The sequence below is a fragment of the Aspergillus lucknowensis genome (assembly GCF_044049455.1).
Source record: "Aspergillus lucknowensis strain CBS 449.75 chromosome Unknown BJX67scaffold_38, whole genome shotgun sequence".
In the NCBI taxonomy this organism is placed as follows: Eukaryota; Fungi; Ascomycota; class Eurotiomycetes; order Eurotiales; family Aspergillaceae; genus Aspergillus; species Aspergillus lucknowensis.
This window is the reverse complement of record NW_027263582.1, coordinates 232,961-260,091: the sequence shown is the minus strand read 5'-3', so window position 1 is coordinate 260,091 and position 27,131 is coordinate 232,961. Positions and strand designations below refer to the sequence as shown.

Genomic DNA, 27,131 nt, shown 5'->3' with positions numbered 1-27,131 from the left:
TGCTTGAGGGCTCGGCATCCAAGTTGTTCCCCTCCGGCGGCTACTGCCGGCAAAACACGGCCTGACTGCACCGGTTGGCCTGCTCGTCCACAGGCAGGCGGCAGGCACGCGGGCCCGGGCTCGTCGAAGCCCGCCGACGTCGGATAAGCGAACCAGGCACTTGTGAATCGGGCCAATGGCAATCACGCATGGCTCATCTCCATCACCAACACCGACGCCGCGGACCCATTTCTGACATTTATTACTCCAGCCGCCTTGATACCCATTCCCATTCCCTTCACCTTTCGATAGACCTGTTCGCGTTTTCTGCTGGCTCATCGGACTTTTCAATCATTGTACATGTTATAGGAAACCTCATTTTGCGTCTTTTTTTCTTGCAGGACTCGACTCGCGACGCCGCAAACCTCGACCAACCCCATAAGCTGACAACAGGATGTCGACAACGACCGGGTATGCTACATTCACTGACACCTAGGGCTCGAGGGCCTTTGACGACGGTGATGCTGACAATATATTAATGGTTTCAGAGCGTTCATTGCCGGGGGCATTGCAGCATGCGGCGCAGTCACAGTTACACACAGCTTTGAGACGGTAAAGATTCGGTATGATGCCTGCTTCTTGATTGGCGCATCTCGCGTTCCCTTCCGGCCAGAGATCTAATGTTTGTTTTGTCCCAGTCTACAATTGCAAGGAGAGCTGCAGGCAAAGTCGGAAGCCGTCAAGAAATATAATGGTGTCTATCATGGGGTGAAGGTTATCCTGCAGAATGAAGGTCCCCGCGGGCTGTTTCGAGGGCTCGGGTCTGCAGTGCGTCCCTAACTCAGACGATAGATGGGAATATGGCGAGCTGACACGGGGCAGTACATCTATCAAGTCCTCCTCAACGGTTGCCGTCTCGGCTTCTACGAGCCCATCCGCACGGGGCTGACGAACGCCGTGTACAAGGATCCGCAAGTACAGTCTCTCGGTATCAATGTCTTTTCGGGCGCCACGTCCGGCATCATTGGCGCCGCCGCTGGGTCGCCGTTCTTCCTTGTTAAAACTCGTCTTCAATCATTCTCTCCCTTCCTCCCCGTCGGTACACAACACCAGTACCGGAATTCGTTTGATGGACTGCAGAAAATATTCACATCCGAGGGAGTTGGCGGATTATATCGTGGAGTCGGTGCGGCCATGGTGCGAACCGGCTTCGGTAGCTCTGTCCAGCTGCCCACATACTTCTTTGCGAAAAGACGCTTGGTCAAGCATCTAGGCATGGAAGACGGCCCAGCTCTCCATCTGGCCAGCAGTACAGCCTCCGGGTTCGTTGTCTGCTGTGTTATGCATCCTCCTGGTATGTATACGCATCAATGGCTTGGATACCGTCGCATCTAACTCAGTTCCAGATACCATCATGTCGCGAATGTATAACCAGACTGGTAACCTTTATAAAGGCGTGTTCGACTGTCTGGCGAAAACGATCAGAACAGAAGGCCTCCTTGCTATTTACAAGGGCTATTTCGCCCATCTGGCTCGCATCCTACCCCATACCGTGAGTATACCTGTCCCAGAGTCTACGGCCAGGCTGCTAATTCATTTGCAGATCTTGACTCTTAGTTTAGCTGAGCAAACCAACAAGCTTATGCGCAAGGCCGAGGACAGGTTTCTCTCAGACTCGCTAAAGGCCCGCCTTTAAGATTTAGAAAGACTTGTGTTCTTGACCTTCCCAGTCTTCGAGGGTAGAATCTGGTTTCGTAAACGGCGCCATTGGAATGTATATAGCCGGCGTTTATTGTTGTATTGCCGTCTTATAGACCATTGTAGATATGAAGAATTGGTTGAGTAATGCAGACAGGAATACTTTTAAATGACAGTAAAATAACTAATTTCATCCGAAAGACAGGATCGTAGAAGGCAGGGTGTTTGCATCACCTGGCACGTCCTTCGACGCGTCTTGGAAACATCGTCAGATCCACAGAGCCCAGCTGAAACAGCTCCACTCCCATTCCATCAGGAACAAGACAGCGATCGCAAGTCCGGGGTGTGGGTTACAAATTACTTTCTTTCCTTTTCTATTCATTACTTTAGCATTCGGACGGATCCTTGTTCTCAAGTCCGTAAATCCAACGTTCGACGCCGATATAGCCCTATCTACAAATGAGCGTCCGAGTCCACCGATGGACGGTGGGTACATCGCGTCAAAGGAAGCGTCAACAAGGGATTTCCGCCGAGAAAAGTCAGCTTACTCGAGGATTATGAAGGACCAGCTTTGACTTTTTTGTGGGGGTTAGTGGGTAATTCTTTGTCTGTAAGGAGCCGGCGGTACCGCGGGCTAGTCGCGCGCGACGAGCTCCTGCGTACCAGTCCCAGTGAGAAATTGGTGTATGAATTATCGCGGGTCAGATTGAAGGGGCCATCCTCAGTGTCAAATACAGCAAGAAATGAGGAAAAATTGGTTGAGAAGAGAGCACGCGTGGAAGAATTGTGGTTGGAGATGGTCGAGATGATCAGATAAGATTAGGCACATGCAGGCACCGCAGGCAGATGCGAAAAATCAGGCTGAGCATTCGGGACCATCGACAGCAATGTTTTCGGGAGCCAATAATAGGTATGTGGAGACGAATTGACAGTGGAGATTATGAATCGGATCGAATCGACGAGCAGTGGCCTGAGAAAGACTGACTCGGTGTCGTCGTGTTTTGTATGGACGCGAAGTAGCTTTGTTGCCTGAGGCTGGACATTACATTTCCGCCAGCCACAAGAGTCGCGCTAAATCACGTGCGACGTGACTTAGCCCGTCGCGCTAACGATCACGTCCAGCTGCAAGGGCAAGTATTTCTTGTCGCTCCATCCTCCCTCTCAGCACCTGTTTTCTCTTCATCCCATTCCTCAAACCTTGGAACCATCCGACTCCTTGTGTGATCTCTTCTTCGTCCCCCGCTGTCTTCATTTCTTCACCCACATCTCCTTCACAATGTCTGCGCAGGTCACACCCTCAAAGCAGGTACGTCACTGGTCACGCCTTGTCGACTACAGACGCGTCGCGAGCGTGGACGGTAACTTACAATTGCTCCAAATAGGCTGCTACTTCTCTTGAGAACCTCAAGATGAACGACTCTCCCGTCAAGAAGCTTAACTTCGAAGCTACAGGGAAGGAGAACGCCGCCGTCTCGACCCCCATCGTCGACGCGACCATCACCAAGCCCGCTGCGGAGAAACCCGTTGAAGTCTCCAAGGCTGCCCTTACTGCTCGAGAAATTGAGGCCAATGAGCCTCTGCTTCAAGAGAACCCCCACCGTTTTGTTCTGTTCCCTATCAAGTATCATGAGGTAAGTGCGGCACGACACACCACGCGTCACGCGTAAAGTGGAATTTCCCCCAGCGCCTTGATGAGCGATATGGACTGACGCATTTTCTTTTGTAGATCTGGCAAATGTACAAGAAGGCCGAAGCGTCGTTCTGGACTGCCGAAGAGATCGATTTGTCAAAGGACCTTCACGATTGGAACAACCGCCTGAATGACGACGAGCGATTCTTCATTTCCCGCGTCCTGGCTTTCTTTGCCGCTTCCGATGGCATTGTCAACGAGAACCTGCTGGAGCGTTTTAGCGGCGAAGTGCAGGTCCCCGAAGCTCGTTGTTTCTACGGCTTCCAGATCATGATTGAGAACATTCATGCAGAGACCTACTCTCTACTCATTGATACCTATATCAAGGAGCCGAAGCAGCGCACCTACCTCTTTGATGCCATTGATACGAGTAAGTCTCATGGTAGTTGTTCGAGTGATCTCGTACTAACGCGATAAAAAGTTCCTTGCATTCGGAAGAAGGCCGACTGGGCTCTCAAGTGGATCCAGGACCAGGAATCCACCTTCGCCCAGCGCCTGGTTGCTTTCGCTGCGGTTGAGGGTATCTTCTTCTCTGGCTCTTTCGCCTCTATCTTCTGGTTGAAAAAGCGTGGTCTGATGCCCGGTCTCACCTTCTCCAACGAGCTTATATCCCGTGACGAGGGTCTCCACACCGACTTCGCCTGCCTGCTATTCTCACACTTGAACTGGCGTCCATCCAAGAAGATCGTCGAGGATATCATTGTTGAGGCTGTCGCTATTGAGAAGGAGTTTTTGACAGATGCTCTTCCTTGTGCCCTTCTCGGCATGAACTCAAAGCTGATGTGCCAGTACATCGAATTCGTTGCTGACCGGCTCCTGGTCGCTCTTGGCAACAAGAAGTACTTCAACGCCACCAACCCCTTTGACTTCATGGAGTCCATCTCGCTAGCGGGTAAGACCAACTTCTTCGAGAAGCGTGTCGGTGACTACCAGAAGGCGGGTGTCATGGCTAGCACCAAGAAGGACACCAAGCAAGAAGAGGACAAGCCCAGCAGTGGCAATGGTCTGTCTTTCGACGAAGACTTTTAGACAGCACGACATTATACCCAGGGTTATCACCCCTCTCCGCTTCTGTTTTTGACTCTGCGCGGTTTATTGATTTATGATTCTTGAAAGATACGCATGGGCTCGGCGTTTGAATAGGTGGCATTTCCTTTGTTTAATAATCGGAGCTGTCCGTTTCATGCGTCTACGGTATGGGATGTGGCATGTATCTAGTGAATAGGATATCAAGTGTACTTTGGATATTTAGAGACAGCGATGTACAGTAGAGAGTTGGGCCCTCTGACGGCGTTGCCATTGCCGCACAGCCTCCTGAGAGGTGAAGCCGCAGAGTCACTTCGGAAAGATTCCCCTTCTCTTGTGCCTCAGCCGAGATATGAGTTCGGGAGGACAAGACAAGTCCCGGAGCGCCTGCCCGCCGATATCAGACGAGCCACCCATTCCAACCGTACGCAATAAACCATCTCAAATCAAACAGCCTACTCCATCCCCAACCTCCGTCCAAGACATCTCATTTCTTCCCTTTCCCCTTCTTCCTCTTCCCCTTCCCTTTCCCAACGCCCGCACCCGTATTGGCACCCGCACCCGTAGAAACCGCAGCCCCGGCCGCAGTCGCATTCGCATTCGCAGCCCCCGTATCCTCCTCACCTCCACCACCACCAACAGCAGCCGTGGCCCCCGCCCCATCCAAACGACTAATATCCGCACCACCGGCAAGCAAGCCCAGCGCGTTGATCAGCCGCCCCACCTCCGCGGCCTTGTTGGTGCGGTACTTCAGACATATCCCCGAGGCTGGGTTGTATGTTTTTAGGACGAGGGTTGCTTGTGCTTGTGCTTGTGTTTGCGGCGGTGTTTGCGTTTGCGTCTGTGGTGTTGATTGCGCGGCGGTTTGCGACGTCGTTGTTGAGGATTTTGATTTTGTGGGTGGTTTGGGTTTGGGAAAGGTGTATTTTGTTGTTATTAGGGTCTGTATTTCAGGTAGCTTAGGTTATTTTTTTTTCTATTGGTTTGGTAGGGAATTGAGGGAGAAGTCGACGTACGGAGTCTGGGTATGCTTGCAGGAGGAGGGAGGATTCCTTGAGAAAGGCGGCGGAGGTTGGGAGGTAGGGCGTTGCGGGCATTTTGGTTGTCTCGGGCTTCAAGTCCCGCCTGTCTGTTTCTTATTTATGTAGGGAGTTAGATCGGTTATCGCTTTTTCTGTGGAGAATGGGGAAATGTGTTCGATTCCGGGGTTGTGGAATTGAGATCGTGCGCTGGGCTGAGATGCAGGTAGTGAGCTTGGCTGAGGTTTTTGGCTTGGCGCGAGGGCCCGCTGCAGCTCTGGAGGACAAGACCAAGTACACCTGGGCAGGATTTGAGCCCAGTGGATTAGGCAGCAATTATGTTCAGATTCTTCTCAGGGCTCAAATTCATATCTTAGTCTCGTGCAGATTCGTTACTATACAATGTGCTAAATGTCGTGAGCTATCCAATCCAATCCAACATGCCACATCTGACGCCAAATCTACAAGAGTACCTCAAACCGCCAATATGTGCCTAGATCCAAAGATATCCAAGAAGGAGGAAAAATAGAAGGAGGAGAACGTAAAAAGAGGCTACTCTTTGAAAGGCGACGTTATTGGCCTCGAGCAGCGCACGCATATCAAGCGCTGCTTGCCGTTTCGTCCCTTGGTAGCTTTGAAGTTCGTTCCCCAGCAGCCATCGCAGCGCATAACTTCGCTTTCATCGCCGGAGGCGTTGGACGATGCATACTCGCTGCTCAGTATGCTCCCTGAGGTGGAGTTGCGTTCACGACCATTGAGTTTCCCGTTTGGCTTTAGTAGGTCAGGCTCATTTCGTTGCACGCCAAGCGCGTCCCGGGTGATGGTGTTGTAAAATGCATAGCTCTGGTCGCCTTGCAGCCACAGGGGGTTCTCTTTGTCGTTCTCCTTGTTGAACATTGCGGCCGCCCGTGAGGGAGTAGGCGTATGACGTGGCTCCTTCGTTGTCGTTTCGTTGCGCTTCCGCGCTTCTGCAAAGCTTGTTCGAGGGCTCTCGAATGACGACTTGTACGCGGAAGGAGGTGGAGATGTGGTAAAGCCTGAGCGCGATTCCACCTTCCCGCCCGACGACCCACGCTCAGGACTTGAGTTGCGCGAGACGCCCCGCACAGCCTTGTGCGGAGAGGGGCTTCGACTCCTCGTTCGTTGCTGGCTCTGGGTTTTGCTGTTATCATGCCCGACGACGGAGTTCCGCCAAGAGATGATTCGCTCGGACGGCGTCTTGTGCGAAGATTCCTTGCCGATTGAAGAAGCGATGCTCTGCCGCGCCGAGTTGGTTCGTCGCAAGAGTCGCCGGGAAATTGTCGAATGACTGTCCCAGCTATCATATCGGCGCTTTTGATATGCGCAATCCTGTCGGAGGACCTTTATCTTACCCGAGTAATCGGCTATGATTAATATATTGCCATCCGGATGCGTCGAACGTGCAAGATACCCCGGCGATTCTTGGGCGGCCTTACTGGCTGTTGAAATGCGGTTCTGCCGGCCGCCCTCTTTATTCGGTTGGCCCCCGAGCGTTACTGGTGGCGGATTGCAAAGGTCATAGATCGGATCTTCCGACAGCCCTAGTACCTGTTTCGTCTTATTCGGAGCCATAACCGCCGCTGTCACCATCGCGGACTGGGTATCGAGGACTTCAAAGGCTCGCTTATCCGCATCTTTTTCGACAGGGCCCATTGGCCAAATATATGTCCTACGATCTTCACTGCCACAGATGACATGCTTTCCATCGTCGCTAAAGGTAGCTCTGATCTGACTGCATGTGTTCTCATTGCCACGAAATTTGGCTTCCAGGGTCCTATCTCGAAAATCGTAAAGTCGAATGCGAGAATCATTGCTCGTAATCAGAAGCTTCACAGCCCCATTCGGGTCGTCCTGTGGTAGAGTCATTGTGTCGATACCGGTGATCTTACTGCCCTTTGCATTGCGGCCGCGCGCCGAGCGAACATGGATACCGCCCGCTGACTTCAGGCCCTCGGTCTCATAAATGTTGCACATCCCGTTGAGACAGCCCGCCATCGAATACCGCCCGTCTGGGGTAAAGGCGACGGAGGTGATCATATCGGGAACTGTCACAGTAAATGCCACATTTTTATCCGGAATACTCCACAGCCTCAGCTTCATGTCTAGAGAGCCTGCAAGGAAGAAGCGGTCATCACGAGGGTGAAATTGGATCGACGTGACGAAATCACTGTGCTTAAAGCAACACAGGCATTCCGGCCGGCTGACATGCCAAAGTCGAACAGTTTTGTCCATTGACGAGGAGAGAAGGAAATTGTTCTAACTCAATTAGCTTGAGAAGGCCAACGGAAAGATCGGTCTTACCTTGCTCCAGCTTAGATCGAGGATACTTCCGGTATGGCTATCGTAAACCCAGAGGGGTTTCTCCTTAAAAACTGGCGCTTTCAACCGGGGAATGCCATCAGCCTCGCCTTCAGACTCACTCGAGTCTCGGTCTTCTAGCGACGCTAACACAGACCAAACCCGGACCTTCCGGTCCTGGCCGGCAGCCGCGAGATACTTGCCATCCTTCGAGAATATTAAAGCCCATACCGCTTTCCCGGTAGATTTACTACCCTGAGAGCTTGCCGTCTCGGGGTGTTCATCATCATCTGGCACCGCAGACCCATCGGCCCCTTCCAGTTCTTGGGCTTGGAACAACCGACTGAAAGCCTTCTCTTTCTTATAATGCGCTTTCACCCGAATGTACTTTGGTGGCGGTGGAAACTTAGGAAAAAATCCTATCGGTTGAGCGGCCACATGGGTATCGTTTCGGCCATTACCCATTTCCGATACATTGTCCTCGTCATCGGATAATACGTCTTTCTTTTTGCCGGGAATAATGCGACTCAAGAAAGAAACCCCTTTCCTATATCGTGATCAGTCCGGCATTCGGAGTTGAGAATGAAATTAACAAAGGACGGAGCGCAAACAAAGACAAAAGTGGGGGGCGCATCAGGGGTATTATATGCGCAGCTCGGGGTCACCGCATGGAGCTTCGCGTTTCTGATGGGGAATTGGGAATAAGTGCCACGTACTTCCTCTCTTTTACGGGTTTCTGCAGCGCTGAATCGCGGCTTGGACCCTGTTCAACGAGGCTGTTCTTGTCCGACCCGCCAGCTTCAGCCTCGTAAGACGCTCTCCCCAATAATTTCAGCGGGATGGACTTTTGGGTGTTGGTGCGCTTGATGATATGCTGTTTTGATTCAGCGAGATACAATCAGCCACTAGTGCTCACGGAGTGCAGAATGTCCGGGGATGCGAGTTTTTCGCCCTTACTTGTGACAATGGATCAATCGCGCTAGAATCCGCGCTTTCAAAGACGGTCGGCGAGGAAGCGGAATTTCTGCCAGCGAGGCCAGAACCAGAACTGTAGACAGGCACTGGTCGCGCGGGCTTTTTGGCATCTTGTAGGTTGCCACTTGAACCAGAAGCAACATCGGAAGCCGCTGACCCTTTGCGAAGAAGAAAAAGCAAGCATAAGTCAGCGAATGGAAATCATTGCGCAAAATCACCAGGCTTCCAGGAAGGTTGGGACACGAGGAGGGCTGTTGGATGGGTCAGAGATGGCAGCCTTGTGACGAGAACATACCAATTGGGATCGAATGGGAGGATCGGAGCAATCCAGACTTGACCGGAGTAACCGGACTGGACTCGTCCACGAAGCCGTTATGCGCGTCGTTGGCTGCTGAGCCCGAAGGGTCGCTGGTGACGATCGCGGGGACGCGGGTGGTGGAAGCCTGCGACGCCGAAGACCCTGGGCCGTCTGCTCTTAGAGCCTCCGCCATGGCTCTTATTCATCGCATATGCGACGGGGCAGGAGGGTGAACAACGGGAAAGGGCGACAAAGGAGAGACAGAGGAGGAAAAGAAGAAAAGAACGCGGGTCAAGCGCGGAGCGATCAGTTATTAGTTCGTGGTCCTTGGGTTAGTGGTTGACAGGAGCCATAGTTGGTGGTACGTCTGTCCGCGGCTGTCAAGCAGGATTTTCATTTCAATTAGCCGTCCTGATCGTGCTAGTCGGTCGTTGTCTCTCGTGCTAAGTCGAATCTCGCCTCCCCCTGTCTTGTTTGAGAGAACGGCGAGAGTCTGGAACCTGTGCGGAAGAGACGGAGAGGAGATGGCGAGAATCGAGATATGATTTCATCAACGCTCGTACTCTCTGCTCTTCTTGGTAGCCAAATTACTAAAATAAACACACAACTCTTCCAGATGAATATTCATTCCCAATAAGTATTCTAAATAAGGAACCCCGTCGTTGGTTTCCGGAATTTCATGGGGATTATTATCGGAGATTATCCTCCAGTATGAGGCCGACGTATTGTCAGCATCCCACGCATGTCAGCAATGAACATCCGTCCGTTATCTCTCTACTCCTGCTCCAGCGTCCGCGCCCGGTCTTTCGCGATATCACACATTGCCTTGAGACCCAGATCAGAACTATCCTCCGAACCCGCCGGTTGACTCACCTGGATAATCTCCTCAACCTCTCGGTCACTATCTCCGCGATCAATCCTTGCACGCATCTCCTCGATGATCACGTCTCTACTCCTCCCATTGACAAACGTCCTATCCGTAGAACCAGTCAGCCTATATTCTCCCAAGTACCTGCGAATAAGAATCATACACAAATCGTAGTCCCGGGAACTTCTCTTCATATTCGGCATTGAGCATGCGCAGCGTCTCTCCTTGTTCCTCCAGCCCCGTGTTGAGATTCGCCTGCTCCTTCTTACTCAGTTCGCTCAGATGCTCGGCAGCGGATGTCTTCGGCTGCCCAAGGCGGGGATGCGATCCGAGGATCCCCACGAGGATATCCCTATCGGTCGGTGAGTTAGCGGCCGACAGAGCCGACATCCGTCCTCCCACCGCATTTATCAAGCTTGGGTACGAGGAAAATGATTGATTGGCTAGAACCGGGGCCATGAGGGTATGAAGCTCTGGTGATGATTCAAATAGTGTGTCAAGAGCTTGGAATCGTTGCTCCTGTGGAAGCTCCCTTAGTGAGGAGGGTGGAGGGAGAGACGGCATTGCAGATGGGGGTGTCAAGTGACAGCCTCAACGAGATATATTCAGTAAGAATAACCTCAGGAATCCGCCAAAATACGGCTGCGAAGAACTTGATAAAAGTTGTCTGGTCCCCGCGTCGGCGCTCTCCGAGTTCCCAGGCGGGGCGGAGACCTCCTCCGGAATGAGGTCACTGCAAACTATACAGACTGAGAATAGAAAAGGCGTCTGGTTCTTGGCAATTCAGGGATTCGATTTTGAGTTTCAATGGCTTCGAGAAAAATGCCATTCTCGAAGCTTGAGAGCCGAGCGAGACCAAGGATCAATAGTCTTGTGGTCAAACCGAAGGGAGTGTGCAAGATCGTCAGTCAATTTCAAGATGTGACACGTCTTTCCAATTGGAAGCCTTCTCCTCCTGCCGTCAAACACCACCATTTTTACGAGGCCTCGAGAAAGTGGCATCAATGAGTTCCGCCAAGAGATGCCCAGCATTATTTCGATTCAAGCACAGGCTGGAAATGGAAGCTCGTCATAGGCTAAAACCATGAACCATGGAAGTCCCCAAGAAAGAACGGATGGGGAACTGGAAATTGGGTCAATATGAAACTCTGTCGCAAACCATGCTCAAGGATTCGAGGTGGAAAGAAAAGATGCCAGCTGGACGTCGACCTTGGCTTGCATCTATGATCCTCAATCAAGTGTGCTGAGTCTCCTTGAAGTTATCGGAGAGACGCTGCCCTCGTGCTCAAGAGTGAAGAAGCTCAAACCTGGCACTTGTCTTGATAATTCAAGGTTCAGGACAATCAAGGGGGCTTTTTGTCCGTTTGTTCACCTCAGAAAAGAAGCAAAGCGATTGGAAGGCTGGCCTCAAGGCTCGGGGCAGTTGGACCTGGTACTCTGTCCCTGCTTTTTAACTGGTCATCGAGTCTTCCACCCAAGGGACAGAATTCGTGAGCCAGTGAGAAGCCAGAATCGCATCGAATTCGTTTCAGATTTGGGGGAGGAGTTCAGGAACCAACCCGTCCAAAGTGGAGGCAGCGAACTGGCCACTAACAGAGCCCCTGAACTCCTGAAGGTTCGCAACACTCGGGGATCTGGGTTGAGGGTTCTGGACGCTATCTCATTCTTCGAGTTAGTGTCCGACTTGGGGACAATTTCTCGGTTTTTCACTTCTTTTTTTTCCCTTTTCCATTCTTCTCGTCGCTCGTTTGCTCGTCTTCTTTTTTGAGTCTTGACGCCCTCCCCGAATCCTTCCAGGAACCGGGCCCCCTCCCCCTCTTTCTTGTACAACCACAATCGGCCTGACAGGTTTCGCATCAAGATCCCCCTAGACTGATGCGGTTCCCGCCATGTCTCTCAATGGGTTAGATAATCCCACGGTCATCGAAGCTTACCAGATTGCTCTCACTGAAGCTGGAGGATGGTATGTATCACAGTCAATCCGCCGTCGCCCATCAGAGGAATTTGCTAAGCGTTGCCTCTTCCATCCAGGTTTCTTCTACGGTATGTGTCAAGGGATGAAGTAGCACTCCATGAACGGGGAACAGGGGGAGTTCCCGATGTGCGAAATGCGATCGAGAACTACGAAGAATGCTCCCCGCTCTATGGGTTTCTACAATATCGTCGAAGGAAAGTCGTTCTCAGCTATCTTCCTGAGGACCTGTCCCGACTCGTTCGAGGTTTGTCTTTGTCTTCGGCCGTCAAATGCCCCTCTCCGCTAACACAGCCTCAAAACCTCACAGCTCGAACCACCGTCCAATTCCAATCTGTCCTCGATCAATTCTCAACCCACGATACGGTATTTTCTTTCTCACTACCATCAGAATTAACGGAAAGCGCACTTTCGTCCGCATGTCTCCTACACACCGCCTCAGGTTCTATAACCTCCTCCTCGAGCTCCCTCCGTCGTCGGAGGCTGATGGAAATCGCGGAAGATGCAGAGGAAGCTCCCGCTCCCAAGGATACGTCCCAGATACCGACACAGGTCCCACCCCAGGATTCCCGAATGAGATCCTTCAGTCAAGCATCGGAAGCCACGGTCGTTCCTTCATCCGTAGTATCAACCGCCCCCCAGACACCCAACGTTGATTCTCCCCCGCCTACGAACCCCGATGATGTCCAGGTCAACGGACTCACGCCATCTGTCTCTTTGGATCAGCACTCCGAACGGCCAACTTCCTCGAGGAATTTTCGCGATGACTTATCCCTCACCCCTTTAGAGTCGCGCAAATCTACACAATCCGCTAGACCTTCCTTGCGGGACTTTGAGCGCGCGGCAGGATACAAAGCCAAGGCCAAGTTAGGTCCCCGACCTTCCGTGGATGGAAGTGGGCGGCCTCGCACAGCCGGCAATCTGTCTCGCGGCGTTGAGCCACGCCCCACCGCTGCTCTCCCCGCTGGTGTACGGGCTTCTTCATTCCGCAAATCCAACCCCATCCCGCCTCGTCCTCGCTCTCAAGGAAACCCCGTTGCAACCCCATCCGCCAAGATCCCGCCAGTGCCTCCTCTCCTTGTACCTCCGCCGTCCATACCGATTTCGAGGCCCCAACTCTCTCCCGGTGCCAAGTCATTGAGTGCCCTATCTACGTCCACAACGTCCAATGAAAAGGAGAGGCTCATGAAAGCGCTTCAGCTACGTAAGTCACAAATGCAGAAGAGGGCCCAAGAAGCGAAACGGATTCAGGAACCCAGCACAGAGAACAATAATGATGCCAAGGATTTGGGCGAAGATAAGGAAAACATCGGCCAGTTGCTTGAGAAACCGAAATACGACAAAGGACGTCAAAGGTTATCAAGTATTTCGGAAAATGATAAGGGATCACTCGCCGAGCCACGACAGCCCGAAGCTCAAGCGCCCGCAACCACCGAATCGGCCTCCGTTCGTGATCAAGACGAGAGTCAGACAGAGCTTACCCCTCAAGACCCTCCCAAGGCAGAAACGGGTGAAAGCATAGCCAATGACCATCTTCTTGAGAAGCTACCCAGTACCACTTACCCAGCGCCGACCTTGGAGCACGCTAACACCGATAACCCAGGCGGGGAAGAAGCCCAAGTAACCCTCCCCGAACCTGAAACAGGATTCGGTCCAGCCCAAGCTGCCTCAACCGAACCGTCCGAGAGCGAGATTAAGTGCGACCCCAGCTTAACTAGCGCCGCTGCTGATGTTCCATCTGATGACAAAACTCAAACGCCTCCAGAGAAAGCAATTGCCACAAATTCTCTGCAACCCGAGGACCCTGTTTCCAACGAAGGCGAGGTGGCCACGGCCATTGAACCAACTGAAACAAGCGAGCGCATAAGCCCCCAAACAGTACCTCTGCCAAGGTCTCCAGTATCCGAATCTCAACCAGAGTCTGTGACAGATTCCTCAACAGTAATTGCCTCTCCGCCCGATGATATACAGAATGCACCAACATCTGAGGCTGTAAACACGGAGCAACAAAGCCCTGCAACACGAAAGGACAAACGCAAACCTGCCTTAGAGCCTATCCAGGTTCCAACTCCCGATTATTCCGATGACGACAATCTCCTCTCGGACGATTCCTTCATGGAAGAACTAAAAAGTGCTACAGTCGAAGAAGCCAAGCCCATCTCGGTGGGGAAATCTCCTCTCTCTCCAGGCTACTCGAATCGTGAAAGCCCCCGGGTTGGGTCTGATGCATGGAGACATTTACGTGCAGTCTCAAACCCTGGTGCTGCCGGGCAGTACCCAAATACGCCTACTTTTGCTACCAGCAGGTCGACTTCAAGCCCATTCTCACCAGCTGAAACTGGCGCAGCGCCCTTGGTAGCTAAAAAGATCAATGTATCGTCTGGGATCTCAAAGCGCATCAAAGCGCTGGAACAGCTCTCGAGCACCCGCGACTCAACGGGTCCTCCTTCCCAAAACATGTCAAGCCCCACCACAGCTTCCTTCGAAACTCTTCGCAAACGAGCCTCTGTATCGCTCGGGAAAGGAAATTCGGACACTCCACTCTCCAGACATCCGTCATACACACCCGAGCCTTTCTCTAGGACTTCGAGCTTAAAGCGAGGTGACTCGATAGCTAGCACCAGTTCCAGACAGGCCAACACGAATTCTGTTTCCGTCACAGCACGCATCATTCGGGACCCGAGTGCGGGCGGTAACGGCTCGAACATGGACCCTTCGGATCCTCGCTCGCTTCACCTACAAGCCAGTCCTTTGACAGTTGAGCGCGGTACTCCCGAGGAGTCCGCCTCTCACGACCCGACGCCAGATTCTACCCCTGGTAAGACAGCACCACGCAGCATGTCTATCTCTTCCACAGGCTCAGCCAAACCACCAGCCGCCACTCAACCACGCTCAGAGAGCAGACTATCGGTGTCATCAAGAACCGACGGATATTTCCTTTCAAGATCCCCAAGCGAGACTTCAGCATCTTCGCCTGAAGAGAAGAAAGAGTCTCGCGCTTCCAGGCTTCTTCGTCGTATGTCCTCAATCACCTCAGGCTCGCGGAGAAGCACGGTCAGCTCTAGAAATCCAGCTGTCAAGGAAGAGGGCAGTATGCCATCCGTTAAGGAAAGGCCTAAGAACGCTGTGGATCTCCCCGCCGCGATCGATATTGGCGAAGCGAATATCCAATTTCCCGATACACTCCTCTGGAAACGACGTTTCATCCGCATCGACAGCAAGGGCTACCTAGTATTGACTCCAGGGAATCTCGACTCTAAAAACCGCAACATGATCAAACGGTATCATCTAACCGAATTCAGAACTCCTTGCGTACCTGACGAAGACCGACAAGAGCTTCCCAATAGTATTCTGCTGGACTTCCTTGACGGAAGCACTCTTCAATGCGCCTGCGAATCACGACAAGGCCAGGCGTTTGTCCTCCAAAGTAAGTCCCCGTCTCGGATAGCTTGAGAAGATGAGAAGAAGTAAGAACTAACTGTAGTAGCTCTTGTCAATGCGCATAGTCTTCACCAACAACTCATGTCAAATTAGCTTCTTTGAACCCTCATATAACATTCATTTCCACATCTTTCGATCGAAAATTGCGTCCCCTTGAGTACCCACTTCCACACTTTCACATCCCGAACACCTCTCTTGGTTTCTTCCTTATCATCATGCATGCTTTCCAGCGGTATACCCTCAAAACGATTTCTCTTATGTTGACCTATCTTCTTTCCTGACACTGCATCCGAAGCGTCAATAACTATTCCGAATCCCGTTTTCTTTTTACGTTTTCCGAAGGCTTCCTTGGGGAGGTCGCGAATCAGGTCCGCTACAAGAAGCTATTGTGAGCTAAGAGCTACGAACACGCAACTTGGCCTACGTAAACCTGGGACATCCACCATATGGAAGCCATTGGAATAGGTACTAGAGCGCCTTTACCTCGATTGCAGTGAGGTGAACCCTGCACCCTGCAAAGTCTCTGTTTCTCTGGTAATGTGCGGCCTTGTGTTCATCATAACCCCTGGGTTGGTACGTTTGAATTGGCGGCTTTACTCCTTGAGGGAAAGATTAAGTCTATCACGAGGATCAGGTAATCGCATAGAGTCTGGTTTCTAGATCAATATACATTTTCACGTGAAGACAACGCCCTGTACAATACAATGTCTAATCTGAGACTTGTTCCGCGGCTCTCTTTGCCTCCCACTCGTCTAAAAACCTCTTGACCTTGGGACCCCAGACTCCCTCCCCGGCATCGAGGTCCTTGTACTCGAGTATTCTATTGGGGTCGAGGTTGAAGTCTGCCTGGCGAGATCGGATAAGCGAGCTCATAAGGCCACAGCTACCAACCGCCTTGCCTAGATCATGCGCCAGAGAGCGGACGTAGAAGCCGGAGGTGACCGTCATAGTGATTTTCACCGCAGGTGGTTGGGGCTGGGGCTGTGATTGCGACGGTTCTGAGGCACCAGGCTGCGCTTCTGTGGTGAATGTTTCTGCAACCTCCGTTGTGCCCATTTGCCCAGACGGTGCTGGGGCTACGTCGCCTTCAGCCGTTACCTTCTGCTTCTTTACAGCGGGGCTCGTTTCAGATGACGTTCCCTCAGCCTGCGACTGATCGGCAGCAGCAGGCGAATGTCTGCGCTTCGACGCAGATGCGTCACCCTCACCCGCAGCAGGAGCAACAGGCAAGGAATCTTCTTTCTCTAACAACTTCTCCGCAACAGCCTTCTCCTCGGCGGGAGCTTCCTCGGGCCATTTAAACTCATGTGTCCCAGGCTCGTACCACTCCAGGATCCGTAAGTCAGTTACCTCCACGGGCCTCTCCTGGATCTCAATCGGCGGTACCTTCCCCTCCCTCGCATACTCATACAACTTCTTCCCCTGGACCTTCAGCGCCGAGAAAATAGGCGGCCGCTGCATAATTTTCCCCCGGAACTGTTCCAGTGCCTTCTCCACCGTATCCCTATTAATATGCTCATAGGGCGCATGCCGGACAACCTTTCCCAGGACATCGTAGGAATCCGTCTCCGCGCCGAAAAGCACAACGGCCTCATACGTTTTCGTGCATGCTAGGAAGTCACTGAGGTGTTTCGTCCCCTTCCCGACCCCTGTGACGAGGACCCCCGTCGCGAGCGGGTCGAGGGTTCCTCCATGTCCGATTTTCACGTCGAGGCGCTGCGAGCGACGGCGTTTACGTTGGAAGTTGCTCTCGCGTTTGCGGCGGGCGCGCTCAGTCTCGAGCCAGGGTTTGAAGAGGTCGGAGGGGTTGAAGTGGTGTTGGAGTTTGCGGATTACGTCCGCGGAGGTTACACCTTGAGGTTTGTGGACGGCTGGCACAAGTTCTGTTAGCTGGTGCTTGGAAGTGAGAGGGAAGAGGATGTACCGAAAACGCCCTCGTAGATCTTCTCGCCAGACATGGTGGTGCGGAAGAGCCTCAGTCCTCGACGGGCGGACATCGGCTGGGGAAGCGTAAGGGCTACTCGACGTGGGGTTAAAGCAATAGATAGAAGCACTTAATAACGGCCTTATTAGAGGTACCGACGTCCACACAAAGGGCACTTCGAACTTTTCCTTCAATTGAGGCTTCGGAAAAGACAAAGAGCTAATCGGAGGTAAAATCAAGCTCGGTCACAGTCGTACAAAACATGACATAAATTACACTATTACAACCGAAACCAGCGTAAGAAACCGATAAATACCATCACCTTACGGCCTCCGAACCAGACATCCCAATGGATCCAGCGTCAACCAGCTTCACCCTCCCCTCGCTCCCTCTTCCTCTCCAATCAACCTCCCCTCTCTCATCCACCCGCTTTGACCTCATCCTTCTTTGCGTCTCCTTCCCAGGCCTCCTTCGGACCAACAACCCCCTTTACCAACCCAGAAAAGCCACCATGCAACCCCCCGAGACATGACATCTCGAGAAGATAGTGTCTTAGCCGCGAGAGACCCGTCTCTCACGGACGAGAACGACTGGGAAGAATTCAGCTTGTCCGAGGTCAGAATCCTGGTTCCCGGCAAGTCGCGCTATGCCAATCTCCTCGCCGCGACCCCAGAGAATCCCGTCCAGGTGACGGGATGTCTGGAGGAGGTTGAAGAGGAGCAAGAGCATTTAGGTGTGTATTACACTTACACTTACAACTTACACTTCCAACCTGCAGTTTATTACCACCACTATACTGTGCAAGCAAAGCTAACGTACTCTCTTTTTCTGCTTGACAGTCCAAGATCCGGATTACCTCACCAAGCGGATTGTCATCGATAATGTGAGCCATTTCGCGTACGGGCAGTATAATGATGGGGAAGTCGGGATCTGGGTTGCCGGCCGGGCTGGCTGGTTCTCGATCTCGCCGGCGAGGGGGTACCGGGCGATGTTCAACGAAGTCGTCGAGGCGGTTGACTTGCTGTATTTCCTGACGGATCGACATAAGCCGAAGGGGAGGAAGAAGAGGAATTGGAATCCGAGTTTGGAGTATTTGTGTGATGAGGTGAGTACTACAACCACCGAGGACAGAGTTATCTCCGGCTCTTCCTTTGCTCTAGTGAGAGGTACCTGACGCGCTTGGATCATTAGTATGTCCTGCACACACATGGGATCTGCGAAGATGGCGACGATTCTCTCGAAGTTTTCTATAAGCATCATATATTTCTGCTTTCGCGGATGATGAGAGGCGAAGAGGGGGTCAATTGGGCGGAGACGAGTATTTTCGCGCATCTTTGTGAGAAGTTTCCTGTATGTCTATCAATTCGCCCGAATTCGAGTTGGGATGATGTGCTGACGTTGGCTTAGGATGCCTACGAAGATCTACGCGCTCAGAAGGAGTCGAAAGAAGCAGAAACGGAAGAAAGCAACGATGAGGAAGAGGAGGACGAAGACGAAGAAATGGAAGCTAGAGCTCCTACGCCAGACACGAATACCGTCTCGAAATCCCAAGCAGACGCCATTTACAAAGTGATTCTTGATCTCAAGGAAGCAGGGCACCTCGCGAAACGTCAATTAAACCTTGAGCTTGTCGCGTCGACCTTGCTGACCCGCTTCGAAATCGAGAGTTTGGAGTATGCACAGAATCTCATATCCTCCACAGCCGCTGCCATCCTCGAATCCATGAATGAGGCAAAAACAAACGTCTTCGATTGGTCGAAGAAAGTTATCTACAGAGAGCTGAAAGCTACATCCAAGAAGAATAAACAGGATGAAATGACATTTACCCCCCTGCGACCACGATTATCTGAAGACGACGGATCGTCCGATGAAGAGAGTGATCGTGAGCAGCCGCGGCAGCGCAGACCCCGCCATCGGAAGTCCGTGCTACGACCGAAAAGCCAAATCGCCACGAAAAGGACTGGCAAGCGAACTCGAAGCGCAGCGGCTGAAGACGAACCCTCCGATGACAACCAGGACGCGGTGGACGAAATTGAGACCCCTAGCAAGGTTCGCGGCCACGAACTCGTGCGGGATCCTTTGTCAAGTAGGGCAAAACGCCGAACTCGATCTATCCTCTCGGACTCAGATTCGACTCCAATTATCGAGAGGACACCACTACGAGAGACCCTCCAAAGTCGGAATACGTCAGTCTCAGCTGCAGACCGTGTTCCCGATTTCGGGTCTTCCCATGGCAGCAACCTCCCTTCAGATACGTGGGTATGCCAAGTACCCGGCTGTGGAAAGACCATACCAAAATGTACTTCAAAGCGAGGCAAGGAGATGATCCAAGATCATTCTCTCGCACATGCGGACGATACCAAGGCAAAGGTTGACCTTGTGATTTCAGAGCAGAGGCTTAATATTGGGTTCCGTGTTGACAATCTCCTCAGCCGTATCCGAGATATGGGATCCTTGGATGGGGCATTTGCAGGTCTCAATGGACAGACCAACGGCGCACATCATGAGATCGGCACCTAAGCTTCAGACCTAGCCTACGGACCATGGTGCCCCAACATATCATATCGACGTAGTGCACCCGCTCCCACCAGGTTCGGGTCGCAGCGCTGCCCCGGCCATCAAGTGGCTCTACGAGTCCTCGAAAGCATGAGCTGATAGAGCCGTCTAAGTTCGCACAGAAGATGCGCGTTTATGCCGCCCAGTCGGCTTCAGCTTCAATGAGCGGATCTTACACAGCGCAAAGCCAAACTACTAGATGCCCGGACCCGGCTCCTAATTTAGCCGGATGGCAATGCCAGCTTTTGATGGCAGGGCCAGATAATCGGCTGATACCCAAAAGAACAGGCTAACGCTTGACCCTCAAGTCTTCTTACATCGCCGTCTTCTAACTCTGGGAATACATCCTGCCCCGACAAAGGTTTCCAGCATCACGTGGATTGTGAGGCTAACCCTAGCCTCAAGTCTAGAAAGGCTAGCTTAATGGAGACAATTGCTTTTCCGAACCAAACAGGGGCGCGTCAACCTTACTACCAGTATCCTCAAGTAGTACAACTCTTCAGACGCAGTGAAAATGTACATAGCGAGGAGGGGAATCCAAATGCGAAATGAATTAAGCCCGTCCCCTCGCCGCAACCCTCTTACTCTTGCCAGGCCTCTTAGCACCACCACCCTTGGAACCTCCCTTCATCTTTTTAACTGAGAATCCACGCAGGTCACCACTAGATACCGCATCGCCGCTCTTAGCGAAACGTTTCTTCCCACCGAAGCCGTACTTTGCGTTCTTCTTCTGGCGCTTTATTGAAGGGCCGCCGGTCTCACCGCGGCCGCGCTTGCGAGGGTTCTCGGACACTGCATCTTCTAAAGCGACGTCGAACAGGTCGTCTGCTTCGCCGCCGGCAGAGGCAGATGTGCCTGACTTGCGCTCTACAGTAATCAAATCAGCAGATGCCCAGACCAAATATCCATGTAGATAGGCGTTTCGGAAAGCATACTTTTCTTCAACTCATTAATCTTCTCCAACGCCTCCCTCTTCTCCTTAGCCCTTTGCTGCAACTTAGCAACCTGCACCTGCTTCCCGAATTTCTTAAGATCCCTCTGCTTCCTCGCCTCCGCAGCGGCCTTCTTCGAGGCAGCCTCATCATAGAGCTTTTTCTTGATCTTCCCCATATGCTCGTCCGTCTTCACCATCTCCGCAAAATAGTCGCCGGGCCGGGTAAATTTCACACCCTCTTTCTTGAGTAAGCCCCGGGCCTGGAGTGCGGCCGCTTGCGCGACTTTATAGAACGCAAGTTCACGATTCAGGTCGTCGTTTGCGTCGGGGACGGAGATGTCCTCCGTGGAGATGAGCGAGTTGTGTTCGGAGAAAGGGGTGATTTGGGTGATGAAGGAGATGCGTTTCGTGGATGTTGATAGGGCGGCTGAGTTGTTGATTGTGAGGCGTTGGTGGGGGACTACGTCTTCCATGTCGGCTTCGGAGAGGTCGGAGAGGGGGATGTCGTCTTCTTCTTTTTCTTCTTCTTCTTCTTCTTCGTCTGAGCCTGAGCGTTCCTCTTTCTCTTCATCTTCTTCGCTTTCTGAGGCTGAGCCTTCGGCTTCGTCGCCGTCTATGCTTTCGACTTCGTCGTCGCTTGTGCCATTCTCCGCTTCTTCGACCTCGTCCTTCTTGGCTTTGGGGTTTTCCTTCGCCACGATCAGTATACTGTATATCCGGGTCTCAAAACGAGCATTGGAAAAGAATCATCATACCTCTTCCTTCTCTGTCAAACCCTTCCTCTTCTTCGCGGCCTTGAGCAACTTCTTCTGCTTTTCAGCTTCGTAATCCCTCCCCTTGCGCTCGTCTAGAGCCTGGAGCAATTTGCTTCTCTTCGGCATCTCCGCTAAAATCGGCTATGGGAGAGACAATGCCGAATAATGTTGACTTGAGTTGCGGGCTTGGATCTCTCCGGAATTTTTTTGAGCTCCGAGCTAGTCCCGATTTGATAAAATGGCCTGATAAGAATCTGCTAGTATTGATGTGGTTAGCGTTGGTGCCTGTGGAAAGGAATATCGTTGATCCGGGCTTATCATGGCTCAGAGCGTGCCTCACGCCGCAAAGCAGGAGCTACATACTGATCGATGCTATTTTACCCCTGGAAGCTCTCTACTTTCCTCCTCAAAGAATCCAGTTCCCAAATACAACCGCCCCAGACCTCCCAATTACCTGGGTAACTCCAATTCCTCGTATACAATGTCCAGCAACAATAGAAAATCACTCTCCACGGAAGAACAGGTTCGGTCTATTATCCCCTCAGACTCCAATACATCTCACGTATAGGCTAACATGCTTCTTCGACGGTTCAACAGAGCACAGACGCTCAGGGCCAATTCACCGCAGCGGTAGACGAGCTCCTCGACCAGCTCCAACATAAATTCGATACGGTTTCAAGGGAGATGTTTGGGAAGTGTGAGTTATTCCCTCCCGCCTCTACGATTTTTCCACTCTGCGCACCCTGCGGTGCCATTGAGGCTTGAATAGTTAGTCCCGTTGAGGTAGTGAGGTGTATAACTGACTGAATCTGGTCATGGTCTAGTCGACGATATGGCTAGACGCCTTGACGAGCTGGAAGCGTCACTGAGTGTTGCCCAGGATGCGGGGACCGAATCAACCACCCCATCTGTGTCTACGAAATGAGATGTATAATGTTACGCGCTGTGACGCCTCCTCCGACTTCGGGGAGGAAATTATTATGATTTAGAGATACCCTATAAATATTGTTACTGCTGCTATTCTGCGCCATGAAAGAGAAAGAGCAGAAGATATTACGTTGCATTCAATCATTCTATGCATTCGTATCCATAACCGAAGAGCAGCACCATATAGCGAGCACCAATTTTCCCTAAACGTAGCATATTGTAACCATAGGTACAGTTGATCCAGTTTCGTAGCCCTTGTTCGGGTCGACCTGTTTAGAGCTCATCCTTCTTACTCTCCTCCTCCGTCTCACGGCCCAAAAACTTGCGCAGAATGTTGCTCCGCGAAATCAGATCGTCGACTTTCTCCGGCGCCGAGCCGCCCTTCGCAAGAACCTTTTTCAACCGCTCAAATTCTTTAGCAGCATACTCCTGGTTCTGGCTCAGCTTCTCGGCAACCTTCACATAGTACTCCGAGTACTTCCCTTCAACAGTCTTAGCAGCCTTTTTCACCTCACCGACAAGGTCCTGGATATTCTGCGTGGGGATGTACTTCGCAACCAAGCTGTCAAGGAGGGGGAGGGTGCCGGCCTCCTCGTCCAGCCCGCCACCGGGGGCGCGGTGTGTGCCTGCATTGGCGTTCAGGAACTCGACGAGGGCTTTTTCCGTGCGGCCACCTTGGTAGAGCACGCCTTCTGTTGAGCCCTTGGCGAAGAATTTAATGGTGGGATAACCGGTCACACCCTGTTCCTTAGCGGTGGCCTTGGAGTTCTCAGCTTCGGCGTCGACCTTGGCGACGATAACATCAGGCTCGAGGGCGAAGTCGGCGGCGAGAAGTTCCCAGGTGGGAGCGAGCTTCTTGCAGTCTATATCCATCCCATCATTAGTACAGCCCGGCAGAAACACAAGAGGAGAGGAAACATACGTCCACACCACGGCGCCGTAAACGCAACAAGAACATCCTTATCAGACCCAACAACCTCCTTAAAGCTCTTATCCGTCAACATCTCCACATTAGAAGGCTCCTTCTTCGGTCCCTTAGGCTTAATTCCCGTCTTCTCCGCCACAAACGCCGTAAGGCTCTCGAGATCCCTACCACCCTTGTAGTCCTCCGGCGTCTCAGAAACACCATCGAACCACTTCAGCGTCGGGAACCCCTGGACCCCGAACCGCTTGCCCAGATCGCGGTTCGCATCTGCGTCGACCTTCGCAATGCTGACTTTGTCTTCGGCGTGCGCGAAAGCCAGGCCGAGTTCCTCGTAAACGGGGGCGAGATTCTTGCAGTGGCCGCACCAGGGGGCGAAGAATTCGACGAGAGCGGGCTTGCCGGATTGTAGAACGACTTTGTCGAAGTTCTTAGGGATTAGGTCGAGGACTGCGGAGCGGGCGGCTGCTAGGGTTAGCAGGGTGCTGAGGAAGAGGATGCTCAGGCGAGCCATCTTGATTCGAGGTTGTGGTCAGGTCTTTCGAATTGTATTTGGAAGGTATAGGGAAGACAGGTCAACTGTCAGAGACTTGAGGAGGGAGGAAGTCAGTCCACAGCTTTCGGAGCTTAATAATGGTGGATGCCGCGGGAGCTCTTGGGGCGGATCTGCGGCGGAAGAGGACACTTGTAACCTCCCTGAAGGATTGGACGTCATCGGCCTTGTCTGCTCACGAGCTCTTCGTCATGTACACACAGTCAAACTGTCCAGATCCTGTCAAGATCAATCTCTATCAGGATATGCAAAGCCTTAATTTCTACGTCTACGACAGCAATGAGTTTTTGAAACTTCCATTCGCCACAATTCCAACTACTAGTAATACAGCATCGGAAGTAGGTTTATCAGAGGTAGATTCTGAGCCAGCCCAGGCCTGGCGACAGCGTAGTCCTTTAGATTGGTCATATCCATAAACATATTCATTGGATCACCGCCGCTCAGACAACCACTTGTTAGCATCAGCCCAGATCTTCCCGTCCTTGAACTCCTTGCCCGCAGCCTGCGATCCCGCAAAGACCTGCAACGAGAACAAAGTAAGCCATTGACTCGGAAAATACGAGAATAACACCTACCGCATCCCAGAGCTTGAACGCCCTGTCCAAATTCCCGGTGAAACTGTCGCTGTGCTGAAACCATTCCTTGCCCTTCGATTTTACTTCCCGTCGGGCATCTGGTGAAGTTGAGTCCTCCTGCAAGGGTAGATCGTCAAGATACGTCCGGACGGCGATTCCCAGTCCGCAGTCATTGTCGTCAATAAACGGAAGGCTAGATATGTGTCAATTGGGGCGGCTGCCTTCAGCATAGTAGGTACCCACCTGATACCCAGCTCGGTCCAATCATTCCGGTCGCGGTTTGCATCGCCGCCGAGAAGTAGGCCAACAAGTACAATCTCAATCAGGTTCCGTAACGTAGCACGGACTTCCGAAACCAAAGAACGGTAAGAAAGTAGCTGTCGGCTGAGCGGTCCAGAGTAACCTATGTTCTTGTGTCGCAGCTTGCCAACGCAGGCAACGCGGGAAATCAGCATGTTGAAAGACTTGTCTTCGTCTGAAGTATATGTCAGATTAGCGTCTTCAACCAGGTTATTCGAACCCCAACTTACCCGACCCTCTCATAGGGCCACCAGATACGTGAGTAAACCACGGTTTGGAATTGAGAACCCCAAACCGGAGTAACTCGATAGCCACAAACGTAGCTTCTTCCAGAGAGTCTTCGGGGGCGAGAGTTGAAAGGGCTTGTTCCAAAGCCATGCCCCACTGCGTGAGCTGGTGCTTTTCATCAATATAGCCGCGTAATTGTAGGAACCGCCAGTAAACATTGGCAAGTATATCTTCTTTTGATGAGAGGGACTGGGGTCGTTAACTTTCCTAACAATATAATCCGCGGAGCGTTGATCTAAGACTTACTAAAGAATCTTTTGGCGCAAATGTCTTCGAGACGAACTCATTATCCTTCAGACTCTGAACAGCAAACTTGAACAGTCCCGACGATGCCTAGACAGATTAGAGCTCCTAAAAGGTATGAAAAAACGATCGAACTTACCTGCAACGTTTTTACTCCCTCGGTGAACCGATCACGAGGTATTTTCCAAGTACGAATAGAGTCTTTTACCGAAGGGAGAGTCCTAAGGTCGATCGTCGAACGGGAGTTTTCGTCGTACCAAGTGCGGATATTGATCGACTTGACCTGGTAGAATCGATGGAGCGAATTCGACAGCAGCCCGATTGCCTGCTCTCTGAGAGGAGCGAGCTTCTCGCCCGCGACCTGGCGATAAATATCTGTGTCCTCAACGCCCAGGGGCAGTGAGATCAGAACCTCACCAGAGGTCAGATAATTCGGCACGTCAGGACCGAGGATACCCTTCGAGATATAGAAATAGAGCTCCTCGGGAAGACGCTGGCCGATTACCTCGTGCATATCAGTGGGGCTGTTATCGGCATCCAGAGGAACGACCCTTCCTTCTATATCCATAACCACGTGGTGCTTGACGTTCATAAAGGCGCGCTTGTAGCTGTCCGCATACTGAAGGTCCTGCATGCGGCGTTCCTCCTCGTACTGGGCGCATAAAGTAAGGGCGTTCCGCCCGGCCGAATTGAACATGGGCAGAGCATCACGAATAGAGGCGCCCTTTGCCGGAAATGCAGAATTCTCAAAATATGGAAAGGTCGGGAGGAAGGAAGAACCAAGGAGGAGGGCGAAATCCAGGAATTGTTCGCTCGTTAGCCTGCCGAGCTCCTCTTGACATATTTGTTTGGTGATCCAGAAGAACTGGGCTGGGTCGATATCTAGCCGTGTGATAAGCTTGTCAACGTCAAACAGCAAGACTTCGGACGGTCCCCAAATGGCGTCGACAACAGGATTTGATCCATTGCTGAGGTGGGCGAGCTAGACGGAGTAGAAAAAGTGTCAGTGGGCCTCCAAACCATCCAACCGCTGCGCGACATAACACTCACTTGAGCCGCAGCACTGTAGGGCGCCACCATGTAGTCGACACCATTGTCAATGAGAATGCGCTGCAGGAAGTGGTAGAGAGACTCCGGTCGAGGGGTACCTAGATGGATAAAATGGATCCGTCAATACCATCCAGTGGTTTGTGAGCATACACCATACCAACGCTACTGAATGCTTCGACAACCTGGTCGGCCTGTTGCTGGTCATAAAGCTCCCAGGCGTTTTCAAATGCTCGGACGGTCTCGTGTTGTACGCGAGGCCGCTGATTCTTCCTTCCAAAGTTTAAACCGCTAAAGACAAAGACGCACGCAACGCCTAGATCCTTGAAAACTTGAAGCTCCTTCTCAATGTTGCTTCTCAGTGCGAAAGGGAAGCCTCCCAGGGCTATCAGGAGTGGTTCGCGGGTGGAGGGGTGGGAGAGGTGTTGCGAGATGTAGTGCGACGCATCGATGCCGACGACGGCCCCCTTGAGGGCGGAGAGGGGGAGGGACAGAGTGCGGGCAGAGGCCCAATCGTCCAACGGGCGGACTATTGAAGACAAACGGCATGAGATTGGTTCCACCTCAAGGCAGGGAAGCTTCGCGAAGACTTACTCGGCATTCTTCAAGCCGGAGCACGGTCACGGTTTAATGATGCAGGAGCTGATCAAGCATGAAGAGCATGGGCGGGAGAAGATCGAGAGTACCCTCAGTTGGCGAGGAAAAGGGGGGAAGATGGGGGAAGAGGGAACAGAATAATGGAAGAGAGAAGCAGAAGCTGCCAGAGAGAGATTGGGTAACTCAAAAAAGCAACCTTGATCAAAAGCAAAGCTCATGAAGATG

At 52.2% G+C, this 27,131-nt stretch overlaps 11 protein-coding genes across 11 annotated transcripts; 4 read left to right on the top strand and 7 right to left on the bottom strand.

Moving 5' to 3' along the window:
- Nucleotides 1-117: 117 nt before the first annotated feature.
- On the top strand, nt 118-1,946 carry BJX67DRAFT_360705 (putative mitochondrial oxaloacetate transporter (Oac)). The gene is made up of 6 exons (XM_071029800.1): nt 118-450; nt 528-602; nt 678-807; nt 862-1,333; nt 1,386-1,531; nt 1,583-1,946. Exons 1-6 carry the CDS (start codon nt 434-436, stop codon nt 1,673-1,675), a joined length of 933 nt encoding a protein of 310 aa, XP_070883711.1. The 5' UTR covers nt 118-433; the 3' UTR covers nt 1,676-1,946.
- Nucleotides 1,947-2,733: 787 nt separating this feature from the next.
- BJX67DRAFT_360704 (ribonucleotide-diphosphate reductase subunit RNR2) lies at nt 2,734-4,613 on the top strand. Its single transcript, XM_071029799.1, has 4 exons — nt 2,734-2,983; nt 3,060-3,308; nt 3,404-3,737; nt 3,789-4,613. Exons 1-4 carry the CDS (start codon nt 2,954-2,956, stop codon nt 4,394-4,396), a joined length of 1,221 nt encoding a protein of 406 aa, XP_070883710.1. The 5' UTR covers nt 2,734-2,953; the 3' UTR covers nt 4,397-4,613.
- Nucleotides 4,614-5,615, bottom strand: BJX67DRAFT_360699 (SRP9/SRP21 family protein). Its single transcript, XM_071029798.1, has 2 exons — nt 5,410-5,615; nt 4,614-5,336 (listed from the first exon to the last, which is right to left on the bottom strand). The coding sequence occupies exons 1-2, from the start codon at nt 5,488-5,490 to the stop codon at nt 4,881-4,883; spliced, it is 537 nt and encodes a 178-aa protein (XP_070883709.1). The 5' UTR covers nt 5,491-5,615; the 3' UTR covers nt 4,614-4,880.
- Nucleotides 5,616-5,964: 349 nt separating this feature from the next.
- On the bottom strand, nt 5,965-9,197 carry BJX67DRAFT_383570 (WD40 repeat domain-containing protein; the record flags this gene model as incomplete). The annotated part of the gene is made up of 5 exons (XM_071033484.1): nt 5,965-7,689; nt 7,735-8,278; nt 8,448-8,605; nt 8,689-8,864; nt 9,002-9,197. 5 exons carry the CDS (start codon nt 9,195-9,197, stop codon nt 5,965-5,967), a joined length of 2,799 nt encoding a protein of 932 aa, XP_070883708.1.
- A 290-nt stretch (nt 9,198-9,487) lies between these two features.
- BJX67DRAFT_202957 (2-oxo-4-hydroxy-4-carboxy-5-ureidoimidazoline decarboxylase) lies at nt 9,488-10,699 on the bottom strand. Its single transcript, XM_071025486.1, has 2 exons — nt 10,036-10,699; nt 9,488-9,977 (listed from the first exon to the last, which is right to left on the bottom strand). Exons 1-2 carry the CDS (start codon nt 10,434-10,436, stop codon nt 9,779-9,781), a joined length of 600 nt encoding a protein of 199 aa, XP_070883707.1. The 5' UTR covers nt 10,437-10,699; the 3' UTR covers nt 9,488-9,778.
- Nucleotides 10,700-15,993: 5,294 nt separating this feature from the next.
- Nucleotides 15,994-17,243, bottom strand: BJX67DRAFT_383567 (pseudouridine synthase PUS4; the record flags this gene model as incomplete). Its single annotated transcript, XM_071033483.1, has 2 exons — nt 15,994-17,156; nt 17,210-17,243. 2 exons carry the CDS (start codon nt 17,241-17,243, stop codon nt 15,994-15,996), a joined length of 1,197 nt encoding a protein of 398 aa, XP_070883706.1.
- Nucleotides 17,244-17,565: 322 nt separating this feature from the next.
- Nucleotides 17,566-19,810, top strand: BJX67DRAFT_202928 (uncharacterized protein). The gene is made up of 4 exons (XM_071025485.1): nt 17,566-17,942; nt 18,049-18,314; nt 18,401-18,559; nt 18,617-19,810. The coding sequence occupies exons 1-4, from the start codon at nt 17,738-17,740 to the stop codon at nt 19,727-19,729; spliced, it is 1,743 nt and encodes a 580-aa protein (XP_070883705.1). The 5' UTR covers nt 17,566-17,737; the 3' UTR covers nt 19,730-19,810.
- Nucleotides 19,811-20,318: 508 nt separating this feature from the next.
- On the bottom strand, nt 20,319-21,580 carry BJX67DRAFT_383565 (EBP2 family rRNA-processing protein; the record flags this gene model as incomplete). The annotated part of the gene is made up of 3 exons (XM_071033482.1): nt 20,319-20,632; nt 20,701-21,388; nt 21,455-21,580. The coding sequence occupies 3 exons, from the start codon at nt 21,578-21,580 to the stop codon at nt 20,319-20,321; spliced, it is 1,128 nt and encodes a 375-aa protein (XP_070883704.1).
- A 235-nt stretch (nt 21,581-21,815) lies between these two features.
- On the top strand, nt 21,816-22,509 carry BJX67DRAFT_360693 (heat shock factor-binding 1 family protein). The gene is made up of 3 exons (XM_071029797.1): nt 21,816-21,977; nt 22,052-22,151; nt 22,279-22,509. The coding sequence occupies exons 1-3, from the start codon at nt 21,936-21,938 to the stop codon at nt 22,377-22,379; spliced, it is 243 nt and encodes an 80-aa protein (XP_070883703.1). The 5' UTR covers nt 21,816-21,935; the 3' UTR covers nt 22,380-22,509.
- Nucleotides 22,386-23,991, bottom strand: BJX67DRAFT_202667 (protein disulfide isomerase family protein). The gene is made up of 2 exons (XM_071025481.1): nt 23,304-23,991; nt 22,386-23,244 (listed from the first exon to the last, which is right to left on the bottom strand). The coding sequence occupies exons 1-2, from the start codon at nt 23,815-23,817 to the stop codon at nt 22,655-22,657; spliced, it is 1,104 nt and encodes a 367-aa protein (XP_070883702.1). The 5' UTR covers nt 23,818-23,991; the 3' UTR covers nt 22,386-22,654.
- Nucleotides 23,992-26,265: 2,274 nt separating this feature from the next.
- BJX67DRAFT_202889 (PIN domain-like protein) lies at nt 26,266-27,083 on the bottom strand. The gene is made up of 2 exons (XM_071025484.1): nt 26,904-27,083; nt 26,266-26,838 (listed from the first exon to the last, which is right to left on the bottom strand). The coding sequence occupies exons 1-2, from the start codon at nt 26,908-26,910 to the stop codon at nt 26,411-26,413; spliced, it is 435 nt and encodes a 144-aa protein (XP_070883701.1). The 5' UTR covers nt 26,911-27,083; the 3' UTR covers nt 26,266-26,410.
- Between the last annotated feature and the right edge of the window lie 48 nt (nt 27,084-27,131).